The sequence below is a fragment of the Porites lutea genome, chromosome 6 (genome assembly GCF_958299795.1).
Source record: "Porites lutea chromosome 6, jaPorLute2.1, whole genome shotgun sequence".
Classification (NCBI taxonomy): Eukaryota; Metazoa; Cnidaria; class Anthozoa; order Scleractinia; family Poritidae; genus Porites; species Porites lutea.
In genome coordinates, this window is record NC_133206.1 from 4,136,429 (window position 1) to 4,160,791 (window position 24,363).

Sequence of the window (24,363 nt, forward strand, 5' to 3'; positions counted from 1 at the left end):
CAAGTTGTGGTGACTTGCTGTTGATCGCAGACTCAAGTAATAATCATGGCGGACGTGCCGGAAAATGCTCCTGAACGTAAGAAAATTATTCTTGACTAACATTAGATAATGAAACATAATAGTGACCTACGGTATGGGGTTCTATGAAAACATGAATATAATTTTTCAAAACTGACAGACTGTCCAGGAACGGGAAGTGAACAGGCAGGAAAGAGTACTGCATGCCAAGGCTGTCCAAACCAAAATATCTGTGCCTCCAGCAAGCCAATTGGACCTGATCCAGGTAATTTGTCGTCAGAAAATCAGTTCAGACGTTTAATTTGATGTTAAAGTCATGTGGAATTCCACAAAGTTTCAGACATTATAAACAGAGAATGGTAACCTCTGTAGCCCATGGACTACTGGAGGTCTAAACTCTGAAGACTCCCTCTTTGCTCTAACCCCCCCCCCCCTTCCCCCGATATCAAAGACCCACCACCCCTCCCCCCGATAAACACAGATCATTTCAGTCCCCAAATCATGACATGGCTGTGTGTGGCTCAGCATATACAAAGTCTTACATGAAGCACAGACCATTGAGATTTGTTTTTATTGTTGTAATGACAGAATTTTCTTTGAAAGTGATGAAATACTTGCAGACACTGAGACCATACCATGACCCAGTCTGCATGGTATGGCAAGTGCATGTATGAGCCTTTTGTTTAAACTCTTTCTGTGTACACCAAATCTGTAGCATTGAATGTGGCAGCACCATGCCTAACAAGAGATTTTCCCCTTGACCTGTATGGGAGTAGTTATGATATTTTTCCCAAATCCATACTAACCTGTAAGTTTAACACATTGAGTGGACCGGCAATTGGATTGTAGCCTTTCTTTCTACTGAGCTAAATGCTGAAACATGACCATATGTGTCCTTTAATAAATACTGTTTACATATTTTACATCATTTTATGAGTTATAGTGTTTGATCAGGAAGTTATTGCTCCCCAAATTGTATCAAAACTCTATACGTGGCTTTGATAGAACCATTCTTAAGATTATATTATATACTTGACGAAAAAAATAAATAGCCAAAAATAAAACACAGCATCCATGCAGAGGTTCCAAGCAATCTAGACTCGTTATTTGTGACCAGTCACAGATGAATAGTTTTTGTCTTGCTCTTACTGAGATATCATGTGATTAAAAGAGTTTTCATCACTTTTAGCTGTGCAAGAAGTAAAGGAAAGAATGTCTTCAGTTAAACATAAGATCCTGGTATTGTCTGGTAAGGGAGGTGTCGGTAAAAGTACATTTACAGCTCATCTAGCACATGGCCTTGCTGCTGATGAGAGTAAGCAGGTAACGAATATTTTCTTCTTTAGAAGCTTTCATGCCTTAGTCAACACCAAGGGCCTTCCATTCGGAATGGTCAGGTTACATGTTAGTAGAGCTTACGATTATTTTGTTGTAGCCCTTGAATGAGGCAAAACAAAGCAAAATTTGGGGAAGAAATTGTGAAGAAACTGACAAAGGTCAAATGGTTTAGAGAGTTCTGCAGTTTTTGTGCTTGACCTCTAGTTTTATATTGATAGCAGTATTAGAAGCTCTAATAAGTAAATTGTGCAATGCATTGCTACTTTATTTTTCAGATAGCAGTTTTAGATGTTGACATTTGTGGTCCATCTATTCCCAAAGTTATGGGACTTGAAGGGGAGCAGGTAAGGTTTTCACCTCAGGGTACTGTGATGGATCTTAGGCAGTTTGGAGGGACGGGGGTGGTGGGGGGGGGGGGGGTGGTCTGTGTGGTTCCCACCCGTCTTCTGATTGTACACTCATCAGACAATAAGAATACTGAATGCCTTAGAAGTTAATGTTAACTTAAAGGTACAGAAGAATCAACATATAACCTTGGGGTAGGGAGCATTGACTCTAAATAATACTTGTGTGCTTCACCAGTATTGCGATGAGAAATGTGTTAATTGTCTCTTGTGAAAGCTAATAGCCAGAAGGATGGGGATTATTTAACAATTATTCCTCGAGCCTGAAGGGCGAATGGGCTATTGACTCAGAGGCCAATTGAGGGCGAGAGGAATAATTGTTTTAGTAAAATCCAATTAGTCAGTCAAAAATATCGAGACACCACAACTTTTAGCTGGTTAAAGCTAGATGTAAATCCCTTTTTGCCGCCAAAACTTTGGCGCTCTTCACCACTAGTGGGCTATGACATATAACCTAGTAGTAGCTCAACCAATCAGAACTCAGCATTGATAATAGACCACTAGTTGGATTTTACTAATAGCCTTAACCCCTTGGCTACCAAGGACATATATATGTCCTATGTGAGGTCACTCAGCGACCAAGGCTGTATATATACATCCTCAGACATATGAAATCACCAACAGCCCGGTCGTTCAAGTTGTCTTGAATAAATATACTCCAGTCATTGAGAAACGGCTGCCGGTTGCTGGGTGTATTTGGCTCTGGTAGGCAAGGGGTTAAATAATGACAGCAGTTTTTACAGGTTTTTAAAAGATTTCTGGATCTTTCCCCAGGCTGTGATGGGCAGAAGTGATTTAACAAACATGAGAACATGTAACGGAACTGCATGTCTTTACTGGGCAGTTTTAGACCCCCTGATCTTACTGTGTCTGATAAAGCTTCTCACTTAGTGCTGTATTATTGCAGTTTGTAACATTATCATTGCACAGAAAATTTCCCGAGTAATGATCCCTTTTGGCTATTTTTTTGCCTAGGTACATCAAAGTGGTTCAGGGTGGTCACCTGTGGTAAGAATTCATATATGTTTGACTTTAACAACTTTCGAACAGTTTATGCTCTTCAGGAACTAATAGATATAAGTCAGTGTTGGATTTGTCATAATAGCCTCAAACTGTGAGAGAATATTGGGATAGGATGTGGCCTGAAAAGTCCGCTGACATTTTGTGACAGAACAGTGGATTGTAATCCAGCTAACACATTAAGAGAATGTATGGTTTTATGCAAAGAAAAGTCTTAGTTTGTCTTTTTGTTGTCTGTTGGGGCTAATATCTGAATTCCTTCTAAGAAATTGAAAACTCATAATTAGTCAGCAAAGAACGTTAAAAAAACCCTTTACAGTCACCTCAGTGAGTTGTATACCTGAGCCTGTGATGCAGTAATGTGATACTGGTCAGCTAATACCTTATTACAGCTGTCAATTGACCATAACAGGGATGTCCAATATCAAGTGAAACACAGCTTCGCCTTGTGAGTGTGACATTTCACATACGCTAACATGAATGGTTGGACGTACAAATGGATGGATTTTGTGACAACCAAAATTTCTTGGATGCATAGATAACCAGATTTTATTGCCGATGGTGCCCTACTGCACACGCTTTGTGCACCTGAGAGCTCTGCTATTATGGCTTACGGGGCTTTCCAAAAGTCAGAACTGGCCGCCCAGACCATTACCAGACAAGTCTTTTTGACAATGAAACAGGCTTTTTCAAAGAGTTTTTGCTGAAAAACCATCTCCTTCATGCATACTATTTTAGGATTTGACTGATGTGTCTGGATAGTTTTGTGAAATTCTCATTAAGGTGGGAATGGTCTGGCTGGTCAGTTCTGACAAATGGAAAGCACCCTTAGTTACTCTCTTCCTATTTTCCTTAGTATGTTGAGGACAATCTTGGTGTGATGTCTGTGGGTTTCTTGTTAGCCAGTCCTAGTGATGCTGTCATTTGGAGAGGACCAAAGAAAAATGGTAAGAGACATCTTATTTGTTGTAGTGACTTGATTAAGGCCATCCAGGCAAGTATTTTAAACAAATCAATTGTTGACTAACAAAGATTTTTAACTTAGTGTTATTTAAAAATCTATTAAAATTCAGTTGTAAATTTTCTTGTGATCTGGATTGCTGGGATTTGGCAGGATGGGTCCAAAAAAATTTTGGCCGAGCAGTTTTAACTTTCTGGCCATGTGCAATCAATAAAATGATGTTGATTTCCACAGCAGATTACTGACCAACAAATTTCGATTCATGTTGAACGAGTGAGTGATGAAAAGTCCAAAGGAACAAAAATTTCTTGCCTCCATATTGATTATTTCATGTGCTGTTATTTACCTCTGTTCGTAACTTTCTGCTGCCTGCTTTGTAAAATCAATAAGCCAACACTGTAGCTTGCTTCCTATCTTGTTTGACAAAAAAATTTGGTTGTGTAAAATCTACTTTTGATCATTGTTGTTAATGAAAAACCTGCCAGTGGTTGGGTTTTTGAATTTATTCATGATTGAAAGGTACATTAATATTGAAATGCACGAACTAATATAAATGAATTTATCATAAGTAAACTCAGTCCTAGCAGCCCAAACTTCTTTTGTTTTCTTAAGATGATCTGCCCATTAAATAAAAAGGAGTGAAAAACAGCTTGAGTATAATTCGTTCCAGATTTTTTAGTTAAGCATTAGTAGGAGGGCCCATGTGGGATACTAATATTTTAGGGCTATGCTCTAAGAAAAGTGAGTGAAAATCAGTGGTGCCTTGCATATGATTTCTGTACATAAACTGAGATTTTATGGTCTTTTGTCACTCAAGAGCAATAGCAAGTCACCAAGGGCCACCAGGGCACTGCCAGAGCACAACTCTGTAATTTTCATGGTTTGCCCAGGAAAAAGGAAGTTTGCTTTTTGTCCATATTGTAGGTTTAATCAAGCAGTTTTTACGTGATGTTGACTGGGGTGATGTAGACTATCTTGTTGTGGACACACCACCTGGAACATCTGATGAGCACCTGTCAGTTGTTCAGTACTTGAGTAATACTCATGTAGATGGAGCCATTATCATTACCACACCACAGGTAAGAATCGAAGAAAATCACTGACAATGTGCAAAATAAACTGTTCATCTTCAAAAACAAAAAATTGTAAATTGTAAATTGCTTGTTTACCCACGAAGCACATAGGAGTTCATATGAACTCGTTGAAACGTGTCCGTGCGTTCCAGATCGAATTGGAATTTGGAAGTGTTGGTTTTTGAGGAGAGGGGAAAACCGGAGTAGCCGGAGACGGGATGGGATTCTAGTCCATCGCAGGGTTACCCCCCAGCAGTATGTCGCCGGTACCCAATTATAAACCTGGGTGAAGAAAGACAAAATGGAGTAAAGTTCTTGTCTAAGGAAACAACGCGACGGGCGAGGCTTAAACCCCGGACCTCCAGATCCGGAGTTGGAGGTGTTAACCACTCGGCCACACTCGCCTCCACAAAAAATTTCAAGGGCTTCAGTATTATTTTCCCGAAACTTTTAGATGCAATTTAACGTATTACGAAAATGAGAATTTTTCTGATTCCTCTCTCCATCACATTTTTGAGTCCGAAAATTTTAGGTCTTCTTTTTTCTACGAAAAATAGCCTAGCCCAGGGAGTGAAATTTGAAAAATTAAACTTCAGAAAATCGTAGGGAATTTATAAGATGAGCTTCAAAAATTGTCGATGAATAGAACGGTCATGGAGACATTTTTAGCCATCCTAAAGAAGACGGATAGAACGTGTTGGACGATCCCAACTCGTTCAGACGAACTTAACTGCGCCAGACGTCGAACTTTTCTATGAACTTAATTCTCTAAGTTTGGTTCGTCTCGTGGAAAGTTCGACGTTTAGCCTAGGCCATAGATCGTCCAACACGTTCTATGCAGCTAGATCTGCTTCAGACAAATAACGTCTGAAGAACGTTCTAGAAGGAGAGCATTCGCATGTTATTGCAGTAACCTCAGGTATACCCTAAAATCAGTGCTGGGGCCGTTAATATTTCTTATTTTATTAATGATCTCCCATGCTATGTTAAGTCAAGGGTCCTTCTTTTTGCCGATGACACCGTCATCAAAAAGACTTAAGTGGTAAATAAATAAATAAATAAATAAATAAATAAGATAGTCTCCGGGACAAACGTCGAACTTCACATGCGACGAACTAAACTAATAATTTAAATAAATTTAATAATTTTAAAAATTTGTTTATCTAGGCTCGTTCGGGAGAAAACTTATTGAAATTGCTTTTTGGTCTGATTTAGTTGATTCGGAGTTGATTGGTTCAACGCGTTCTAAGGTCGACGTCTGACCCAACAGACGAACTTAACTTAATTCAGGTCGACCCACATTAGAGTTTGGCTCGTTCCTTGAAAAGTTCGACGTTCGGCCTAGGCCTAAGAGTTTGAATTTCCACTGTAAACTAAAAGGAGTAAAACTCGAAATTGCAAACTTGTAAATAGTATTTCAAAATGGATCTAAAGCAAAAGAAGAGGTATATAGATAAGACAATAGAGGGTTAACTTTTTTCCCTAATCGTCCTAGCTGGGGTTTCTTAAAAATGCAAGAGCGTACCCAAAGTCTGCATCCCCTGTGCTTGCACAGGCACACCAGAATAGACCCTGCTGGAATGAAGGGCAAGTTTGACTGTCCTTATTAATTAACCGAGTAGATTCTAATATGCACATATGCTTCAATTCAGTACACTAAGTCTTCCATTAAACGAACACTGTAACATAAAAAATGTTTTAAAATGCGTCACCTTACGCGGAGTTCATTGAACGTCAGTACGAAGTTCTTTGGCTCGCACAGTGGCGGCATCTACCGCTCTCATCAAAGCTGCTCTTACTCCACGTTCTTCCAGAGCGTTAATACCTTCAATAGTAGAACCGCCAGCAGCACACACACTGTCTTTAAGCTCTCCGAGGTGTTTTTGACTTTTCAAAGCCAACTGAGCAGCTCCAGAGGCCGTATGTGCTACTAATCGCACTGCTTCCTCGCGTGTTAATCCGCCACGCACTGCGCCGTCCGCGAGGGCGTCCAGGACGAGGTACACGTACGCGGGACCGCCGCCGGTCAGTGCTGTTATTAAATCCATTAAGCGCTCATCTACTGTGTGGCAGTATCCAACTTTGGACATTAGTTGATGGACGACTTTTCGGTCTTCGTCGCACGTAAACTTTCCGTAGGAAACAGTTGTAACTCCCTCACAAATTTGCACCGCGGAATTCAACATCATGCGGACTACTTTGGTATGACCAGGCAAGGAATTCTGCATGTAATTGAGCGTGACTCCAGCGGCGATGGACATAAGTAGATGATTTGAAGTCACTACAGGAGAAATGTCCTTGAAAACGTTTGAGAGTGCACTTGTTGGAGTAGCAAGGAATACATAGTTGCATTCCTTTAAAACTAACTGGTTATCATCAGTCACAGCACAGGCCATGTTGCGAAATTGATTCAAGTCATCCTGTGTACGAGAACTGGCAATAACTTGGTTTGCTTTGACTGTTCCTGCAGACAAAAGTGCTTTGGCGATGTACTGTGCTACTTTTCCCGCGCCGATAAAACCTAACGGTGAGATCAAACTCATCTTTAGGTGACCTGTGTGAAGCGTTGTGTGGAGAGATAAGTACGCCAGGTCTATTATCCAGACTCTATTTCTGCCCTTTCTTCGCCCCGCGCCTGATAAAGGTTAAATCTAATTAGCGTCAAAGGTTTCAATAAGCAATGGACCGTGAAACTTGAAGGCCCTGAACCTTGAAAAGTTTCACGGTTCAGAGACTAATCTGACGGTGAAATCCAGGTGAAAATCAAACTCATTCTTGGCACTTGTAGCTACTTGTTTTTTCTGCTTAAAGAACTTGTAGCCCATGAAGATCAAAAGCCTCCAAAGAATATCTAATCATATTTAATTGACCACTACATAAAATACCATAACATACCATAATGCTCTGTGTTTTTCACCCCAAAATTTTGCATAAGCATTGTTTGCAGTTTCTCTTCGGGCCATTTTAACTCCCAAGAGAAACTGAAGACAATGCTTATGCAAAATTTTGGGGTGACAAACAAAGAGCATTATGGTATGTTATGGTATTGTAAGGCCGATACACACGAGGGATTTTGCTCCGGGAGCAAAGTTCCTCCGTGTGTACCAACGATTTCATGGGTATACTTCATCCTCGGGAGCAGAATTTCCACCCCTCAAAATGCTCCACGATATTTAACCGGTTAAATATTTGGGAGTAAACTCCCGGGGCAAATTGAGCGAACTTGAAAACGCTCCCTCGTGTGTACTGACACGTGCAAAATGAGCCCGGAGCATGCTCCGGGAGCAAAACCCCTCGTGTGTATCGGCCTTTATGTATTGGTTAATAGCTCTATTGACTCTGTTGTATGTTAATAATATTGTCTTATTTATAGATGGTGCTTCGTTAACGTCTTTCTGACTGGAAAAAAGCGCTCTTTTACAAGATAATCATTCTAGCCGCCGGTCGAATAATTATTTCGCAAAAATAGCGCTATAAAACAGCCCGGAACAATGAAAAAACACGACACCTGACTAAGTTAACATTTCGTTAGCACTTTTATTGGAACATGTTTTTTCAAAGCTGTGTTTTGGAGCAAATTGTAGCCGCCGTATTGTTCATCTGTATCTGTTTTTCTCTTATAAAGCACAAAAGATCTATGCTCAGATGTCTAAAGAGAAACGGTCACGGGAACAGAGAGTGGTCTGCCTGTGTTGGGCGACCCTCTAGGTTTTTGAGGAAGCAGAGTATCTAGCCGAGCCCATTTTTGAAAGTCTGAAGTAACAGGGCTTTAAAGAAACTTGAATGCCAGCTTGTCCTTTGAGCAAGCACCTCTCGCATTTCCTTGGCCGGGGCCACCTCTTGCTTGTCTTAGTTAATGACTTTGTTAGAGGATGACTTGACCCTTGCCTATTTGGCAAGTAAGCTTTAAAAGTTACCGATTCAGCAAGAAAATCAACTTGCCCCGGACTAACAGACGGAAGTTTTTTCCAGCCCTAAAGTAAGTTAGCAAGCAAGCAAGCATGTATAGTTCACGAAATCGACTGGCATGACAATAGAAAGTAATTGACATGTTTGTCTCCATTGTCTGGTCAATGATCGTTGAAGCGAACAGTTCTTAATGACTGAATGCTCATCGCTGTTAAATATTTACTACGCCTGATTTCTGTAACGGTTTACAACACTTTCGGAAGCCGTCTTCGTCAAACGATCACATACACGGCGGAAGTCGCCAGGGGCAAATGTTTTTGTTCATTTTAGCGATCGTAGGCGTGCCATGTTTGCTTGACTCGATTTACTGCGAAAATGGCGCCAAGTTATGTCTGCGGCGCTACGCTCAACAATTTATTGGCATTTCCATGTGAGTAAGTGGCATTGCTTATGACAATATTAATTAAAATATTAAAAAGTAGTAACATCAGTAATATAAAAATTTTCGCGCCTAAAAAAGAGCGCGTATCGCATGTTCTCGCGGGAGGGGATTCCTCGTGCCCTCGCACGTGTTAGTCGCTCCACTACAGGGGCTCCAAGAATGTACAAGAGGAGTCCTCCTGTTGAACGGTCATAGTGTCCACTTTTCAAACATAGGCGTGCTAAAGACAGGCTCCAATCTCGCTAACAAACGCCTAAAACCCGCAAACGAGTACAGCACGGTTCAGTTCGTCACACATTCTTCCTGCGCTGGTCTCATCGTCTTTCATATTTCTCTGCTTTCTTCGTTTTGTTGCACAGATTATCCTACTCAATCTTTTCCATTCGTTTTTATGTGTCATTCAACAGTTGATTTCCAAGCATTCAGGACACGGGAACCGTTCAAAGCGTTTTTACAAGCGTTATTGGAACAGATCTTGGGTCCGCTGCCTAAGAGCAAGTTCCATGAACCATTTCACAAAATAGATGTTGTTTCACGATCTTTTATTAGAGACTTTTTTAGTCTAAACTGACGACTAGACTACGAGGACGAGATTTTCTCAATACTAAGAAGCGAGCGAGTAGCGCTATCGTTATTAGGAACTTTAAGATTCAACGACGCGGACAGCAACGAGAACGTCAAAAAACAATAGGTTTTATAGGCAAAACAACAACTCTGCACGTGCATCACGCTTTTTTGTACCTTTCTTAGCCCGTTTTTGCACGAGTACGACGTGAAAATGCATAATTTCGCGTTTTTTGGAGGACGTAAACAAGCAACGACAAAATTTTATTTCTCTTTCTGAACTTGGATGTGGTCCCAAAGAATTCAACTCCAGTAGGGTTCGCCTACATTTGACAAATTATGTGGGTAGGAATAAACGCAAATTCACTTTTTAAGCGACGTTCTCATTGCCGTCGCGTCGTTGAATCTTGAAGTCCCTATTGGCGGGAAAACGTGAAAGCCGTCATCATTCAACGCGTTTTGGCGAGAAATGTTAGAAGTTTTATCATTTTACGATCAGGAGAGGGCTTTACTAGGTTAACATTCTTCAATAAAAATAATCGTGCTAACTTTCTGGTGTAAAAAAAAAAAAGTACGATAGAGCTTTTCGGGTTGTGTATTTTTTGAGAATACGCGTGCTCGTCCTGGAATCTACAGGTGCCTTTAATCCGTTCTGGCAGACGTGTTCTACCTTTAACTTCTGCATACTTCAATACGCTTTCGTTACTAAAAAAAATGATCCCATTTGTTCAAGATGAGAAAGTAACAGAGCTTCAAGTACAGTATAGTCTGTCAAGTATAAGTCACCTTGAATATTGGAGAAATTTATCTATCTTTTATTAACCTTTATTTGCTGCCTAGTGAAATTCCCTTGCGACATGCACTGACTGGTGCTGGCTCTCTCTTAAGAAAATCATTGATTGAACGATTGTTATTATTTTGTATTTAAAGGAAGTGTCACTACTTGATGTGCGTAAAGAAATCAACTTTTGCAAGAAAGTAAAGATGCCAGTTATCGGAGTTGTGGAAAATATGAGTGGTTTCGTTTGCCCCAAGTGCAAGGTATGTGTTTTAAACACTCAGCAATTTAATAACTACCATGGGACAGATTTTTTAGACCAAAGCTGGTTCACGAGGATGCCTTATTTTGAGGCCTCGTCGACGCGCCCACACGTATTGTATTCGAAACGTTTTCGCCAGTCCACGCGAAAACTCTTAAACGATGGAAATACGATAGCATGCGTTTTGTGATTTATGAGATCATCGTATTCGAAAACCTCCGTTTTCGTCCGTACGCACGAAAACGGAAGAGCCGGCATTTTCAAAAATATCCTCTGACTCCGGAGGGCGTTTTGAACAGGTGTCTTTTCGGTGACCGTTTTCAGCGGATACGCGTGGACGTTAGGCCAAAACGTAGAAAAACTCTCCGTTTTCAAACAATAACGGATAGGCATTGACGGGGCCGTGGAGACAGTAGGGACAGATTTTGTGTACCAAAGCTAGTTAACGAAGATCAGTTATTCTTGAGTCTCTTTACAATGAACAGTTAGCGTTCAAAATTAAAATGAAGAACGGCGAATGGGAAACAGGAAGCGGGGAACGGGAAATTGAAGAATTGTAACAAAGCAGAGAATTGGAAAAGAAGATATTGGTGGGGCATCCAGTGAGGTTTTTGACGTACCGTCGCCGTCCTCGTTTCTTTTGCTCCCCGTAAGCACTGGTCTAAAGTACGGAGTTTATAATCCACATCAAAATTATCTCTCCGGGCCGGAGGCAAACAAGCCGAATATTTATAAGCATTAGTGAGAAGCTGAACTCGAAACTATTTCACGCTGTTCCTATGCAGCAATTAGTTTGAGCAACTTTTAATGTAACAATTGAGGACTACATGCTTCTACCAGAACAGTGAAGGTTAGTTTTAAAAGAATTGAAGGATGCTGCCTGTTTGCTAAAATTTGATAACTTGTGTTAACTTTTTTTGATACAGAAAGAATCACAGATCTTTCCACCGACAACAGGGGGAGCAGAGAAAATGGCATCAGATATGGAAGTTCCTTTTCTGGGCAAATTACCTCTTGATCCTCGGATAGGCCGCTGCTGTGACGAAGGAAAGTCATTTCTAACCGAAGTTCCAGATTCGCCGGCTGCCGATGCGTACAAAAAAATCATTCAAAGTACGTTGCTTTCATGTACTCGGCCATCGTTATGTTTTAAATTTAAGATTGTACTGAATACTACGCTAGCCTGCGAAGACAGACGTATTTCCGGTCGTCGCTTCTCTCCACCCCAAAAGTGATAAAGCGACAACCGGAAATACAGTTGAACCTCTCCATAACGGTCGCCTTGGGGTTAGAAGAAAATGGCCTTTGTAGAGAGGTGACCGTTGTAGAGAGGCTTAAAGAAGAGTCAATGTATGGACGATACGCCAGAAAGTGGCCGTTGCAGAGAGGTGGTCGCTGTGGAGAGGTGGCCATTGTAGAGAGGTGGCCGTTGCATCGAGGTGGCCGCTGTGAAGAGGTGGCCGTTGTAGACAGGTGGCCGCTGTGGAGAAGTCGCCATTGTAGAGAGGTGGCCGCCGTGGCGAGGTGGCTGTTGTAGAGAAATGGCCGCCGTGGCAGGGTGGCCATTGTAGAGAGGTGGCCGCTGTGGAGAGGTGGCCACTGTGGAGAGGTGGCCGCTATAGAGAAGTGGCCGCTGTGTAGAGGTGGCCACTGTGGAGAGGTGGCTGCTGTAGAGAGGTGGCCGCTGTGGAGAGATGGCTGCTGTAGAGAGGTGGCGGCTGTGGAGAGGTGGCCACTGTGAAGAGGTGGCCATTGTAGAGAGGTGGCCGCTGTGAAGAGGTGGCCATTGTAGAGAGGTGGCCGCTGTGAAGAGGTGGCCATTGTAGAGAGGTGGCCATTGTTGAGAGCTGGCCGCTGTGGAGAGGTGGCCGTTGTAGAGAGGTGGCCGCTGTGGAGAGGTGGCCTCTGTGAAGAGGTGGCCATTGTAGAGAGGTGGCCGCTGTGAAGAGGTGGCCATTGTAGAGAGGTGGACGTTGTAGAGAGGTGGCCGCTGTGGAGAGGTGGCCGCTGTGGAGAGGTGGTTGCTGTGGAGAGGTGGCCGCTGTGAAGAGGTGGCCATTGTAGAGAGGTGGCCGCTGTGAAGAGGTGGCCATTGTAGAGAGGTGGACGTTGTAGAGAGGTGGCCGCTGTGGAGAGGTGGCCGCTGTGGAGAGGTGGCTGCTGTAGAGAGGTGGCCGCTGTGAAGAGGTGGCCATTGTAGAGAGGTGGCCGCTGTGAAGAGGTGGCCATTGTAGAGAGGTGGCCATTGTTGAGAGCTGGCCGCTGTGGAGAGGTGGCCGTTGTAGAGAGGTGGCCGCTGTGGAGAGGTGGCCTCTGTGAAGAGGTGGCCATTGTAGAGAGGTGGCCGCTGTGAAGAGGTGGCCATTGTAGAGAGGTGGACGTTGTAGAGAGGTGGCCGCTGTGGAGAGGTGGCCGCTGTGGAGAGGTGGCTGCTGTGGAGAGGTGGCCGCTGTGAAGAGGTGGCCATTGTAGAGAGGTGGACGTTTCTAGAGAGGTGGCCATTGTAGAGAGCTGGCCGCTGTGAGGAGGTGGCCGTTAGTGGAGGTTCGACTAAACATCTGCAGACGCGCGTTGTGATTGGTTGTTGCCTATGATCTGTCACACAACAGACACGACTTAATAGCGTCACGGAACTTTCTCATTTTTTTGTCCAACATCTGCATGGTGAAAAGTTTGGAAGATGATTACGGTGTTATTCCAGATTGAACGAGCGAAGGCTCTGAAAAAGTTTAGAAAAAGCTATTTAAAAGTGAGAAGACGAAACGGAGAGGAAACTTTTGGAGACATAGATTCCATTTTCCCGCGTGTCTATTGAAAATGTGGCAAGAACATTATTGACTAATTCGAAGAATCTCAGGACTTACCTCCGCTTCGTCGCTGTTTTGGAGTGAAACAAAGTGGTATTACATTGTTATACCGAGACGATTGTGCTGAAGTATGATTGATATATAACTGATTTATTATTGAAAAGACATACGGTAAAATGGAATCACTCGCGTAGAACAGTTCCAACAAATTATATAGATCATTCCTATATATATTTAAAACAATAATAGTAATAATGCCAACAGGTCTTATAACGTTAAAAATACTAAAGGCGTTCTACATTACTAAGCCAAATTAAAGCATAAGCTAGTCTATTGTGCGTGCCTTAGTTTTTTGCTCTGTTTATTCCGCGACCAAGGAGTCACAAGTACCTGTAAAAAATGCCATGATTTTCTGTTCATGAATATATTACTTTGTTTCTTTTTTACCTAGGAATTTTAGACTACTGTGCCGACAAACATGATGATGAATAATTTGTGAAAGCCGTAAAAGAATGGTTGTTTCAGAGCCAGCTGGCAAAGAAAATCAGTTCATTTTTGTGCGACCCAAGGAGACTGGTTGGTTGTTGCTAATAAGCCATTTCTCGAGTTCCAAAAACTCTGACTTTTAAACGAGGCCAATTGCAAAACCTTTCGTGTGAAAACGAGCTTTATTTATGCATGAAAATGAAAACTCATTTTCATATCAGTAGCTTCGCACTTAGCCTCGGTTTGAAACTCGGTTCGGGCAACTCGAAAATGGCCTGTTGAAGCTTTTTGTGAATCATCGAGTAAATATGATGGAGTTTACTATTAACTATGCTTGAATGTGACTTGGAATTTGACGCCGGGATTTGACCACCACCAGGCGATATCCTGCACAACGAAGGCTACCCGAAAAATCATTCAGCGGCAAGATCAAAGATAAGTGCATCTTTTCCAGATCAAACAAAAATAATGGTTCTGCTTCCTGGCTTTACATGCATGTACCGAATCTAATCCTAATGATAGTTTTAGTACACGGGGCTTTTAATTCCCGCCGCAGATTCAAATGCCTCTTTTGAAAGATTTAAAGCAATTCGTATGGATGGCTTAAGAATAACGACGAACATGGCCGGAGTATTAAATTTAATAAGGGAACACTTATGCTGCCTTATGAGGCCGTTTGTCAAAGAAATGTACTGTCTGTAAGGATGAACAGCTACAATGCCGACACTTAAGACGACGACGTTACTTGAAAAAGATTTTTCGCTCTTTAAAACTGCCTTATGTCTGTAAATTTCTGAATTGCTGAGAGCCATCTTTCAGGGCGTACACGACTTCCACAAAGCTACATATTTGATTATAGGTAGCGCTGGATGAACATTGTTTTAATAAAATTGTAATTGCTCCAACAGTTGTGCCAAAGAATCAAAATTTTGTTGGGATTGGAGAGGTTCTTCTATTTGCTAACTTTAATAATTCATTCTATCCTGGTTAAAGCCGCAAATACTGTATCCAGGATCCCAACGGCGTTAAGTAAAGGTAAAGAAAACGTCGGAAGGGTGTAGTCCTAATCGCGTCTGATTTCAAAGCCTCCTTAGCATCCCGCGTAATTTTTCTCAGGGGCCTTCTCTCGGCCGGGATATGGTTTCTGTTTTAATCATGGTTAATCATGCCGTGGAATCACTTCCACACTCCCCTACACTCTCCTACGCACTTCTATTGTGTAACTACTACCAGTTTTAAACCCTCCTTGATGGAAGCGTACGGAGCGTTGTAAGCTAAAAACACCTAAAAGCTTCCCTGTTTTTTTGGCTGTTGTTGAGCAAAGATTAAAATACTCAAACTTCAGAGCCAACAAGTCATGTGCTGACTTCCACGGACATGTGAATGAGCTTTAAAAAAGTTCAAATTTTGCGTGTTGCATGTCATCCTCGGATACTCAGTGGTTTTATGAGTGTTCATGTATTAGTTGGTACTGAAAACTTCCGTTGGTAAAGTGTCTTGAGGAAGGACGAAAAACCGTAGAACCCGTCTTGTGGCTCAGCGGTTCCACTGATTTGACTCTTGTAGAATGTGAAAGAGCTGAAACCGTAACAATATTTGGCAGTGAGCGCTCCAGGCAACATGTACGTGTAGCCAAGCTCTGTTGTGTTGACCTTGCCACGTGTCGCCTGTGAGCAAACTCTCCGGGGCGCTCTGGCGGCGGGACGGGAAAAGGACGAGAGCTTGCAACTACGCCTCTGGAATTTGAATTCCACCCTCAATTCCACCTCCAATTCCCTTGTGGTTCCCCGACTCCCCGTCAACTGAGCTGTCAGACTTCCGCCAATCAGCGCGAAGCGGAAACAAACATTGAAAAACACGTGTCAGGGGTAATGCTTCAGTATGGATGTCATCTCCCCCAATTAGCATTTCGCATCGACTTTTCCGATGCAGATAATCAAATTCCAGAGACGTAGTTGCAAGCTCTCCTTCCCTATCCCGCCCCGCCGCCAGAGCGCCCCCGAGAGCTTGCTCGCAGGCTACATCAATGTGGTTAAAGTGTTTTAAATCGAAACATATCTTTCGTTGTTTTACTTTTTGCGTTGGTGAAATCAATTTGTCTTTTTTTATGTGGAAAGAAAAACATTTCTTTGTTAATCCAAGCCAGTTTCTCACACCATTTAATCGGCAATTGTCTTGTCTATACGTCTTTAATTAAAGATCATCTTGTATTTAAGGTTGCGTCCTCTGTCGAAATTAAAATTTCTTCATTGCGTCGGCGTAATTTTAGGTATACAAAAGCCTTGTTTGCTCACCAGCTGGAAGTTTACTCACGCTCGGTTTTTCTGTAGTCCGCCGAAGAGCTTTGAGTTTCAACAATGATCTGAATAAAATTCTATTTAATCTTCATTTTACTTGCTTTGGGAAAAGTTATAATTTGCCGGGGAGTCCTTTTTAGTAGTTTAAAAGATAATAAACATATGTATCATATCTCCTAGTCAACCATAGCCTGTTCTAGGCGTTCAGATGGAGGGGACATCGAAAGGAGAAGTGACAAGTGATTTGAACGCCTCAGGCCAAGTCAACCACCTGGAATTCCTAGCTTTAACGGACAATATGAGTGGAAGGAAGTGAAAAGTGGTTTTGCATTTTTTATTTTTATTTTTAGAAAATATTTACTCAGTTTATTAAACCACTAGTATAGAATTAAAATGGAAAAAATTTTGGCCATTTTCGTGTGTTCAGACAAAGACAGGAATAAACTGAGGTTGAGCGAAACGTGAGGAACCTGTTACAATTAGTTTTTAATGAAAAGAATTAATAAATGGATTTGTTTTCCTCCTGCGTTGGTTGATAATTGTTGTTAAAACAATTTCTCGTTTTTTTGCACAAAAATGTCAGACTGGACTTGATTTTGGCCATGTATTGTAGAGTTTTTCATAGTATGCGGTGCCGGAATAGTTTTGGCCGAATAAGCCAGTATTTATACTGGTATACAATGAACGCCAAAAAAAGAACAAAATAAATACGTCCGATTTGCATAAACAGGCGTTTTTTCTCAGTTGTAAATTATGTAATAAGTAAGAAAAGGAAAATCTTTTCAGAGTGTTAGTCCGAAATTTCTGCGAGGCTGCTCGCCTAATCGCAGTCAGGAAGTAAAAGAAAGAACATGGCTTGTATGCATTGAACCAGGATTGTATAGAGAATTTTCCTTTTTCGCGTAAGCGCCAAAAGTCGACTCCAACGTAGACTGTCCAAGTACGAACTGCCTCATTTGTTTCGAATTATCTGGCCGCCGGCGCGAGTGGCTCTGTAAAAGAGGAATATTTCAAAATTGACAGAGTACGCTATCAATCTTGCTTACACTTGATGAAGAGTTCATAAATTACTTCAGAGCACCAGGAAGCTATTTTATGTTGGTTTCACGTTTCATTATACTTCACATTATTTTCGATTCCTCAGACAGAGGCGTGCTTTCGTTGCACAACTGCACGAATATTATTTTCAGTTAAGAAACAAGCTTCCCTTCACGGTTCCCACTCTGTTCTCGACAGAAAACGCATTCTTCAACACTCCAGACATTTGGGCCATTTATATATTGTTTCTCCAAAACTAGTATATGGCTGACGTGCAGCGATCAGACTTAAACACAGTGAAAAACCCGGGATGGTAGTCTTCGTGTAGTGTTCTTCACTGTAAGAAAGCCTTAAAATGGCTCTTTTGCCTGGAGTGTTGAAGAATGCGTTTTCCTTCAGACGTGACAAGAACAGCGATGTATTTTACTTCCGGGTGAAAACCGAGAAGGAGAGGTTCTTTGATCTGAGCAAAGGAAGCAAAAAGTGCTCACGAGTTTGAGGAAGCAAATGTGAATTGGAACTCTTGAAGGCGTGAAAGCCACGTAAAATTAGCCTGTGATCATGCCCTCCCTATGTCTCTAGGTTAACACGAAATAACTTCCTGTTGCTCTGAAATAATTAAAAGCCCGAACTCTTCACAAAGTCTAAGCGAAACGGATAGTGTATTCTGACAATTTCGAAATATTCCTCTTTTATAGAGTAACCTGCACTATAGCCCGCCTGAAATAATTTTAGTCGAAACAAGTGAAACAACTTGTTCTTGGACAGTCTACGTTAGCTTACGTTAGAGTTTACTTTTGGCGCTGACGCGAAACAAGGAAAATCTCTATAACCCTGGTTCAATGACATATGTTAAAGCAATGCACTTTTTTACTTCAGTTTCGAATGAGTGACCAGCTTCGAGCAAAGACCATCCCCCATTTTTTTTTTTATGCAAGGCTCACACTCCGAAACGATTTTCTATTGATTACACTTAACACAATTTCCAACTACGAAAAAGGTCTGTGTAAGCAAATCTGAGGTTTTGTTTTTCTCTATTTTTTTCAGTTTTCGCATTTTTCAACACTGCAGACATCAGGCGGGCCATTTGCATCTGACTTCGCCAAAACGACTTTTCAAAGTTACATGTAAAACGTGAATAAGCGAGCAGACGCGTTTGAATGAAAAACGAGGGTAATCTCCGCGTTGCGTTTTATAGCATCATGTTAACACGATGGAACATAGAGCCTCTTTGTGGGTATTTTCCGACAAAATCGAAGTCGCGACGACCGGTATTGATGAAACGGTGATCTTAGAGATTTAATATAGCGCACTTTATGGCGACTTACCTAAGCTTTGATTTTTAACCTGAATGTGAAAAAGTCAACAGCATTGAAACGCCGAGATAACGCTTGTTCTACAAGCTACAGATCTTCAAACCCAGATTAACAACTAACTAGAAAACTAGTACCAGAATATATAGACAAAAATAGCGTTAAATTATTCACTGGACGCGATTGAGCTTCATTAAATTTCTCAAAACAATGTCTATCCCGTGTCAGATCGCTTTAAAAATGAAAAAGGTTATGAGACAAAGATCGTCATAAAACAGAAGTTCTGATAAACATATGCATGTTGCAGATAAATAAACACTTTACAAAGTGTTGTTTTAGATCGAGAGGAAGCTGTTTGGCGTAGTTTAATATAGATGGAGCATTGACTTCCGCTGAACACACGTGCACGACGACAAATTTTCCTTTCTCTTTTTGAACTTGGACGTTGTCCCTAACAATTCAACTCGATGAAAATTCGCCAACAGTTGACAAATTGAACGTAGTTAAAGTTTGAAATTTCCGCACGTAGTGACGTTTCCACCGCGGTCCTCGCTGAAGTGGCCAATTTCTAAGTCGCAATCGGGGTCAATAATAAGAACGACTTGTTTTCTTTGATAACCTTCTTTGGAAATATCGAAGCGACTCTGCTAGCAGGGTACAACAACAGCCTGGCGAAGCGAGTTTACATGCGGTTCACCTTGAAAAGATTTGATTAAACAGGGGCACCCAACGAGAATATTGTTGAAAACCACTTAAACATAGCATTGTTAAACGTATTTTAGTATTTAAACGGTAGATATAGGCATATTTTTATCCCCTAAAAATTTTTCATCTGTTCGGATTTCCTAGCTGAAAGTCTAGTGATCCGAAAATTATAGAGATCAAAACTTACCTTTTCAAAAATTCAGCCAGAAAAAAGGCTCCCGAAAATTCTAGGTGACCTTTTAAGAGTAAAAATCCGTTAAAAATGGGCAATTACAGTAGTTTTTAGATGTTCGAAAATCCTAGGAGAGGCAGGAAAGCAAGAAATTTTACAACAAATGTTCCGAAAATTTTAGATCTCAAATCGTCTTCCGAACAAATATTTTCCGAAAGTCGTTGGGTGCCCCTGATTAAACAACTTTTAGAATGCCAGCTGAATTCGCTAGCTTAAGTGTTCAGTTTCCTTTTTACGGACAAACGACAGATGAACTTGATTGTCGTTCAATTTGAAGTGGGAGAGCGATGCTAGAGAATACTTTATTAAGGCCTTTAAAAGTTTAAGCAATTTTAAAACTATCAATACCAGCTAATTTCGCTAGCTGTAGTTTTCAGTTCCTATTCGTGCAAATTAATTTTTGTAAAAAAAAAAAAAAAAGCTGCAGCTTTACGTACCGCCCATATTAACTGTATAGTTATACGGCTTCCACGCAACAACGATTAATTATTCCTTTAGCCGTACAGACAGAATGATATATTTGTAGCCAGCGGGACACAGGGCATAGAGAACAATTGTTAATTGTGTATAGTAATTTACAATTTACGTTCCTAGTAAAACGAGAGACACCAACTGCTCTTGGAGTAAAGTACACTTTACGTATGTGTATGACACTGAGCCAGCTGCGTAAAGAAACCCAGGCCTTGTAGGTTTAACTCACGTATTCTGTGAGAGCTTTAGATACACTCTGTATTTTTAAATTGAAAATGCGCTTCAATGAAACTTGTTCGTAGTGAACTAGGTGATGAAGCTAATCTAGGGGCTCTCGCTATGGTAAATTACCACCTGCTCCTATCTTGGTCCTTTACGTGACAATCGTTTAATTTTCATCGCTTTCTAGCTAGGGACAACGTTAAGACGCATACGGAATTCTTTTTTTCGGAAACTTAAATCAGCAGTATAAACTCATCATACAGTCAAATCGATGTGGCTAACATAACTTTTGTCAAGATCAAAGACCAGAATACAGTGACCAAGAATCCTGATTTCTCGAACGATCGGTTTGTCCCGCAAAACTCTTGGTAACTCGAATGAAAACTGACCTCTAGTGTGTTTTTTAATTGATATTACCAAAATATTATTTTTAACAAATGATAATACAAATTAGGGTCCTTAGTTTTCTGGTCTTAATTTTCTTTTTTTGCGAAAACAAAGTCTAACATTTCGAAGCGACAGATAGATATAAATCCCCAAAATATTATACATAGCTCACTGGTCCTAGGGCACTTGGTTTGGGTTAAATATGGGAAGTGCAAATATATGACCGCAAGTAAGGGGATAAATCCAGTACCTGATTTTAAAGACAAACACTTTATGCTCTATTAATCCTTTAAAAAACAGGAGCTGGTAATTGGCTCCTTTGAAGAAAGTTTTAAAACGGAACTTGACATTTTCAAGCCTCTTCGGAAAAAAAAAAAAAGCAGAAAAGCCGCTCTCGGGTCTTCGTTTTCATATCAAAAACACTGGTTATCAAGAAAATAAGAGGGTCTTCGTTTTCCAGGGGGTTTAGGTTTCGCTGTGCACAATCGTCCCTATGGTGGCCGTTTAGATAGTAGTTTAAGTGTTATGCGTCCACCTGTACGATAGCCTGACGACGGACAGGCACATTCATAAGCGTGTTGCTGGGTGATCGTTAGAATAAAATTGATTTTTTTCAATCATTTTTGCGTAGAGTCTCCATATGTATTTTGGATCTATTCACTATGTTAGTTTGCACAATAGTGTGTGAAATTTAGGGTGCAATGCTGGTTACTTTTTAAAAATAGAAAACGAATTGATGATTTTGAGATAGCGTGACATCCTATTGTCTCTTTGTATTGATTGATGAGCGATTTGACGAACCAGCCAATCAGGAAGCGAGTAGTTAATAAAAGATAAAAACAAGCTCCATTTCGCTTGGATTTCTTGTAGCGAACGGAAGGAGCGGTTGCTCTTCGTTCGGGAGTGTTGTGTCGGTCCAGTTCACAGTTGGTCAATTTATCAGCGCTTAACTCCTAGTAATTCTTCTCACACAACAAACATGATATCTTCTTTGAACGCTGTGATTACAGTTTTACTGGTATGTGTTTATAAGATGTCTTTGTCGACTTCCTCATCAGCGGAAGTTATTAACCACGAATACTGTGTTGTTGGCGCTGGGCCTGGAGGTACGTTCCTGTAAATTGATGAATTTTCATACTTCCAATATATCAAAGAGACATTTACGTCTCTAATATGCTGAATAAATGTGTGATTTCCTTTATTTCAGTGCGTTTAACAGTACTTATCACAATATTATTGAATAAGTCTTATCTACATTATACCCCCATGCTCTTGCTAACACTAATTTTTTCACTCGTTCTGGTTCAGGACTTCAAATTGGTTTTTACCTCGAGCGCGCTGGGAGAGATTATGTTATCTTCGAGCGAGATGGATTAGCAGGTGAGAATTTTTAAACTTTTTACACCTTTTATGTTATTCCTTTCCTTCTTCCGCTATTGGACACGCTTCAGCGTCTCGTTTCTACGGTGAGCTACCGTAGCTCGTGTAGAGAACAATATAAATTTCGGAAATTTTCACCTGCCATTGCCTCGATCAAAGTGTCGATTGCAATTATATGGGCATTATTTAACACAAGGGAATCCGCTTAAGACTCGTCAGGTAGAAATGGGGAACGTTTTAAGTTGCAATTTGCGTTTAAAGGTGATGCGCTAAAAATCGTCGTTGCGAATCGTCTCGTGTAACATCACCTTAGAGTTTGGTAATGTCGTATTTGTGGCTGAAGTGAACGATATAATCGCAAAATCAATTTCAGTGGTTTCAGTTTTGATTCTTAAGTTGAGAAGTAGTGCAGCTGTTGTATGAAATAAGATTACATAGTTTTGTTGTTTCGGCGTAAACCGGCGTAATTAGAGCAATTCATGTTCTAGCGTAAATCGTCACACAAATTCATTACTGTTCGTGCAATCTGACAACTAATTTAGCGTCTTGTCTTCCGCTACATCAAATCAAGACTTCTGCATTGGCTCGTATAACCTTTAACCCACTACAATGAAGTGCGTCTAAAAGTTAAATACAGTGTCTAATTTCGTGGTTATCTTGTATTTGAATGTTCGATCTTTTTATCTCCTTCCTTACGTAACAATATTAATCTCTCCGCGCATATACTTGACTTAATTGTTCGAAAATAGACTTTTGATTTAAGATAAAAAGTTTCAATGATTCATGAATGTTTGAATTTGCGGTAATTTTTCAAAGAGATGTTTTGATAAAAAAAATCAAATAGGAGAGCGTAGAAGTAAACGAGAACTTATGTAAATACAGGTTTTCTGCTTTGCATAATAACCTTAGCTTCATGAAAATATTAATGTTCATTTAGATGTGGATTAAAGTGGTTAAAAGAACTTTTTCACACCCGTATGTTTCTTCGATGTACGTCATGTTGTTTCTTCTGAACTCTTTGCTGAAAGTCCATACCAAAAAGCTATTTTTGTTACTTGTGTATTAAGTAGAAAAATATTTGATCTTCCTTGTTACCACTTTTAAATGAGCATTTACAAAATTGTATTTATTTCAGACGGTCGCAAGAAAGGGCGTAGATCAGTTTGGTTTCTTTGAGATTCTGTTTATTCAGAGTCAATACATGTAGGATCAGGAGTTAAAAATAATAAACTTTTTCTCTAAACATAGCTGTCTTTACAGATAAATATTGGGTTTAGGTTTTTTATTATATTCATTTTTACGCAGTGATATTAGCTGTGCAAACCTAATTATCACGATTTTCCACATCATGGCAGCGATTGTTAAATAACTTTTGTGAAAAGCCCACATCAATCATCATTGATCTCACTCTTCGAACAAAATTTAAGGGCCTCACCTGCCCTAGAATCGCTTCTTTGAATTACTTACTAATCTGTCAAACATATGTCTGTGAAATGTTTCTTCACGCCTCCTAAATTTTCTTGGGAAAAATTATAGATATTCAAGCACATGGAAAATCTGAAACAAGTATCTTATAATTCAGCGAATTCTGGTACGGGTATGCCCCTTAAAATTTGTCAGGGGAATCTTAATTAAAACTGTAGATCATAGTGTTACATAACGAGAAGTGAAGAACAAGAATTTATTCCAAGAGGATCTCCCTGGGGGCTTGAGACTCAAATGGAACTTGACTTCCTTTATGTGGAAACAATGGAACAATAACTCTGGGGAAACAGGGGAACAATGATTTTCTAGGTTAGAGAATATTCTTTCTGGGTCACAGGCTATATTTTTCATCAACATCTATTTAATATTACACCTTCTCTGGTCCAGTAATTATAGGCTCTTTGCATGACTGTGGTCACCTGAAGACGTGATCAACTTTTAGTAAACACGGAAACGGTTCACTTTTGAAAAATTTTGTTAGCACAAGCTGAAAGAGCATACCGTAAAATTTCGAAAATAAGCCCCTCCAAATATGAGCCGTAATGCAAAAAAGTCCCTCCTTTAAATCGCCCCTCCGAATATAAGCCCCCCTAAGGGCTTGTACTGGGAATTTGCCCTCGAATCCAAAAATGTAAAATGACAAATTTCCTTCCCACTAGAAGCCAGCCCAATTGCTTTTGAAATACAAATTTCCCTCCGTACATAAGCCCCTCCAAAAATATAAAGCCCCTCAAAAAGAGCCTTTGAAATATATAAGCCCCCGGGGGCTTA

General features: G+C 40.6%; 3 protein-coding genes across 3 annotated transcripts in view; 2 read left to right on the forward strand and 1 right to left on the reverse strand.

Moving 5' to 3' along the window:
* Positions 1–5: 5 nt before the first annotated feature.
* Positions 6–14,967, forward strand: LOC140940164 (cytosolic Fe-S cluster assembly factor nubp1-A-like). The gene is made up of 10 exons (XM_073389066.1): positions 6–76; positions 179–283; positions 1,208–1,341; positions 1,632–1,700; positions 2,736–2,768; positions 3,637–3,727; positions 4,666–4,820; positions 10,660–10,770; positions 11,696–11,882; positions 14,028–14,967. Exons 1-10 carry the CDS (start codon positions 46–48, stop codon positions 14,066–14,068), a joined length of 957 nt encoding a protein of 318 aa, XP_073245167.1. The 5' UTR covers positions 6–45; the 3' UTR covers positions 14,069–14,967.
* Positions 6,539–7,367, reverse strand: LOC140940601 (pyrroline-5-carboxylate reductase 3-like). Its single transcript, XM_073389597.1, has one exon. The coding sequence runs from the start codon at positions 7,355–7,357 to the stop codon at positions 6,539–6,541; it is 819 nt and encodes a 272-aa protein (XP_073245698.1). The 5' UTR covers positions 7,358–7,367.
* Positions 14,968–21,599: 6,632 nt separating the features above from the next.
* The window catches only part of LOC140940168 (FAD-dependent oxidoreductase domain-containing protein 2-like), a 28,216-nt gene continuing 25,452 nt past the window's right edge, over positions 21,600–24,363 (forward strand). The window contains exons 1-2 of the mRNA XM_073389073.1: positions 21,600–21,833; positions 22,036–22,107. Of these exons, the coding sequence (XP_073245174.1) occupies positions 21,707–21,833; positions 22,036–22,107 (199 nt within the window). The 5' untranslated portion in view covers positions 21,600–21,706. The remainder of the gene's footprint in view (positions 21,834–22,035; positions 22,108–24,363) is intronic.

Bases quoted from the DNA above. Each gene is read 5' to 3' on its own strand.
- LOC140940601 (XM_073389597.1), bottom strand. From the start codon at position 7,357: ATGAGTTTGATCTCACCGTTAGGTTTTATCGGCGCGGGAAAAGTAGCA.
- LOC140940164 (XM_073389066.1), top strand. From the start codon at position 46: ATGGCGGACGTGCCGGAAAATGCTCCTGAAC. The intron at 284-1,207 runs GTAATTTGTCGT...CATCACTTTTAG, and splicing joins GCCAATTGGACCTGATCCAG to CTGTGCAAGAAGTAAAGGAA. The intron at 2,769-3,636 runs GTAAGAATTCAT...TATTTTCCTTAG, and splicing joins GTTCAGGGTGGTCACCTGTG to TATGTTGAGGACAATCTTGG.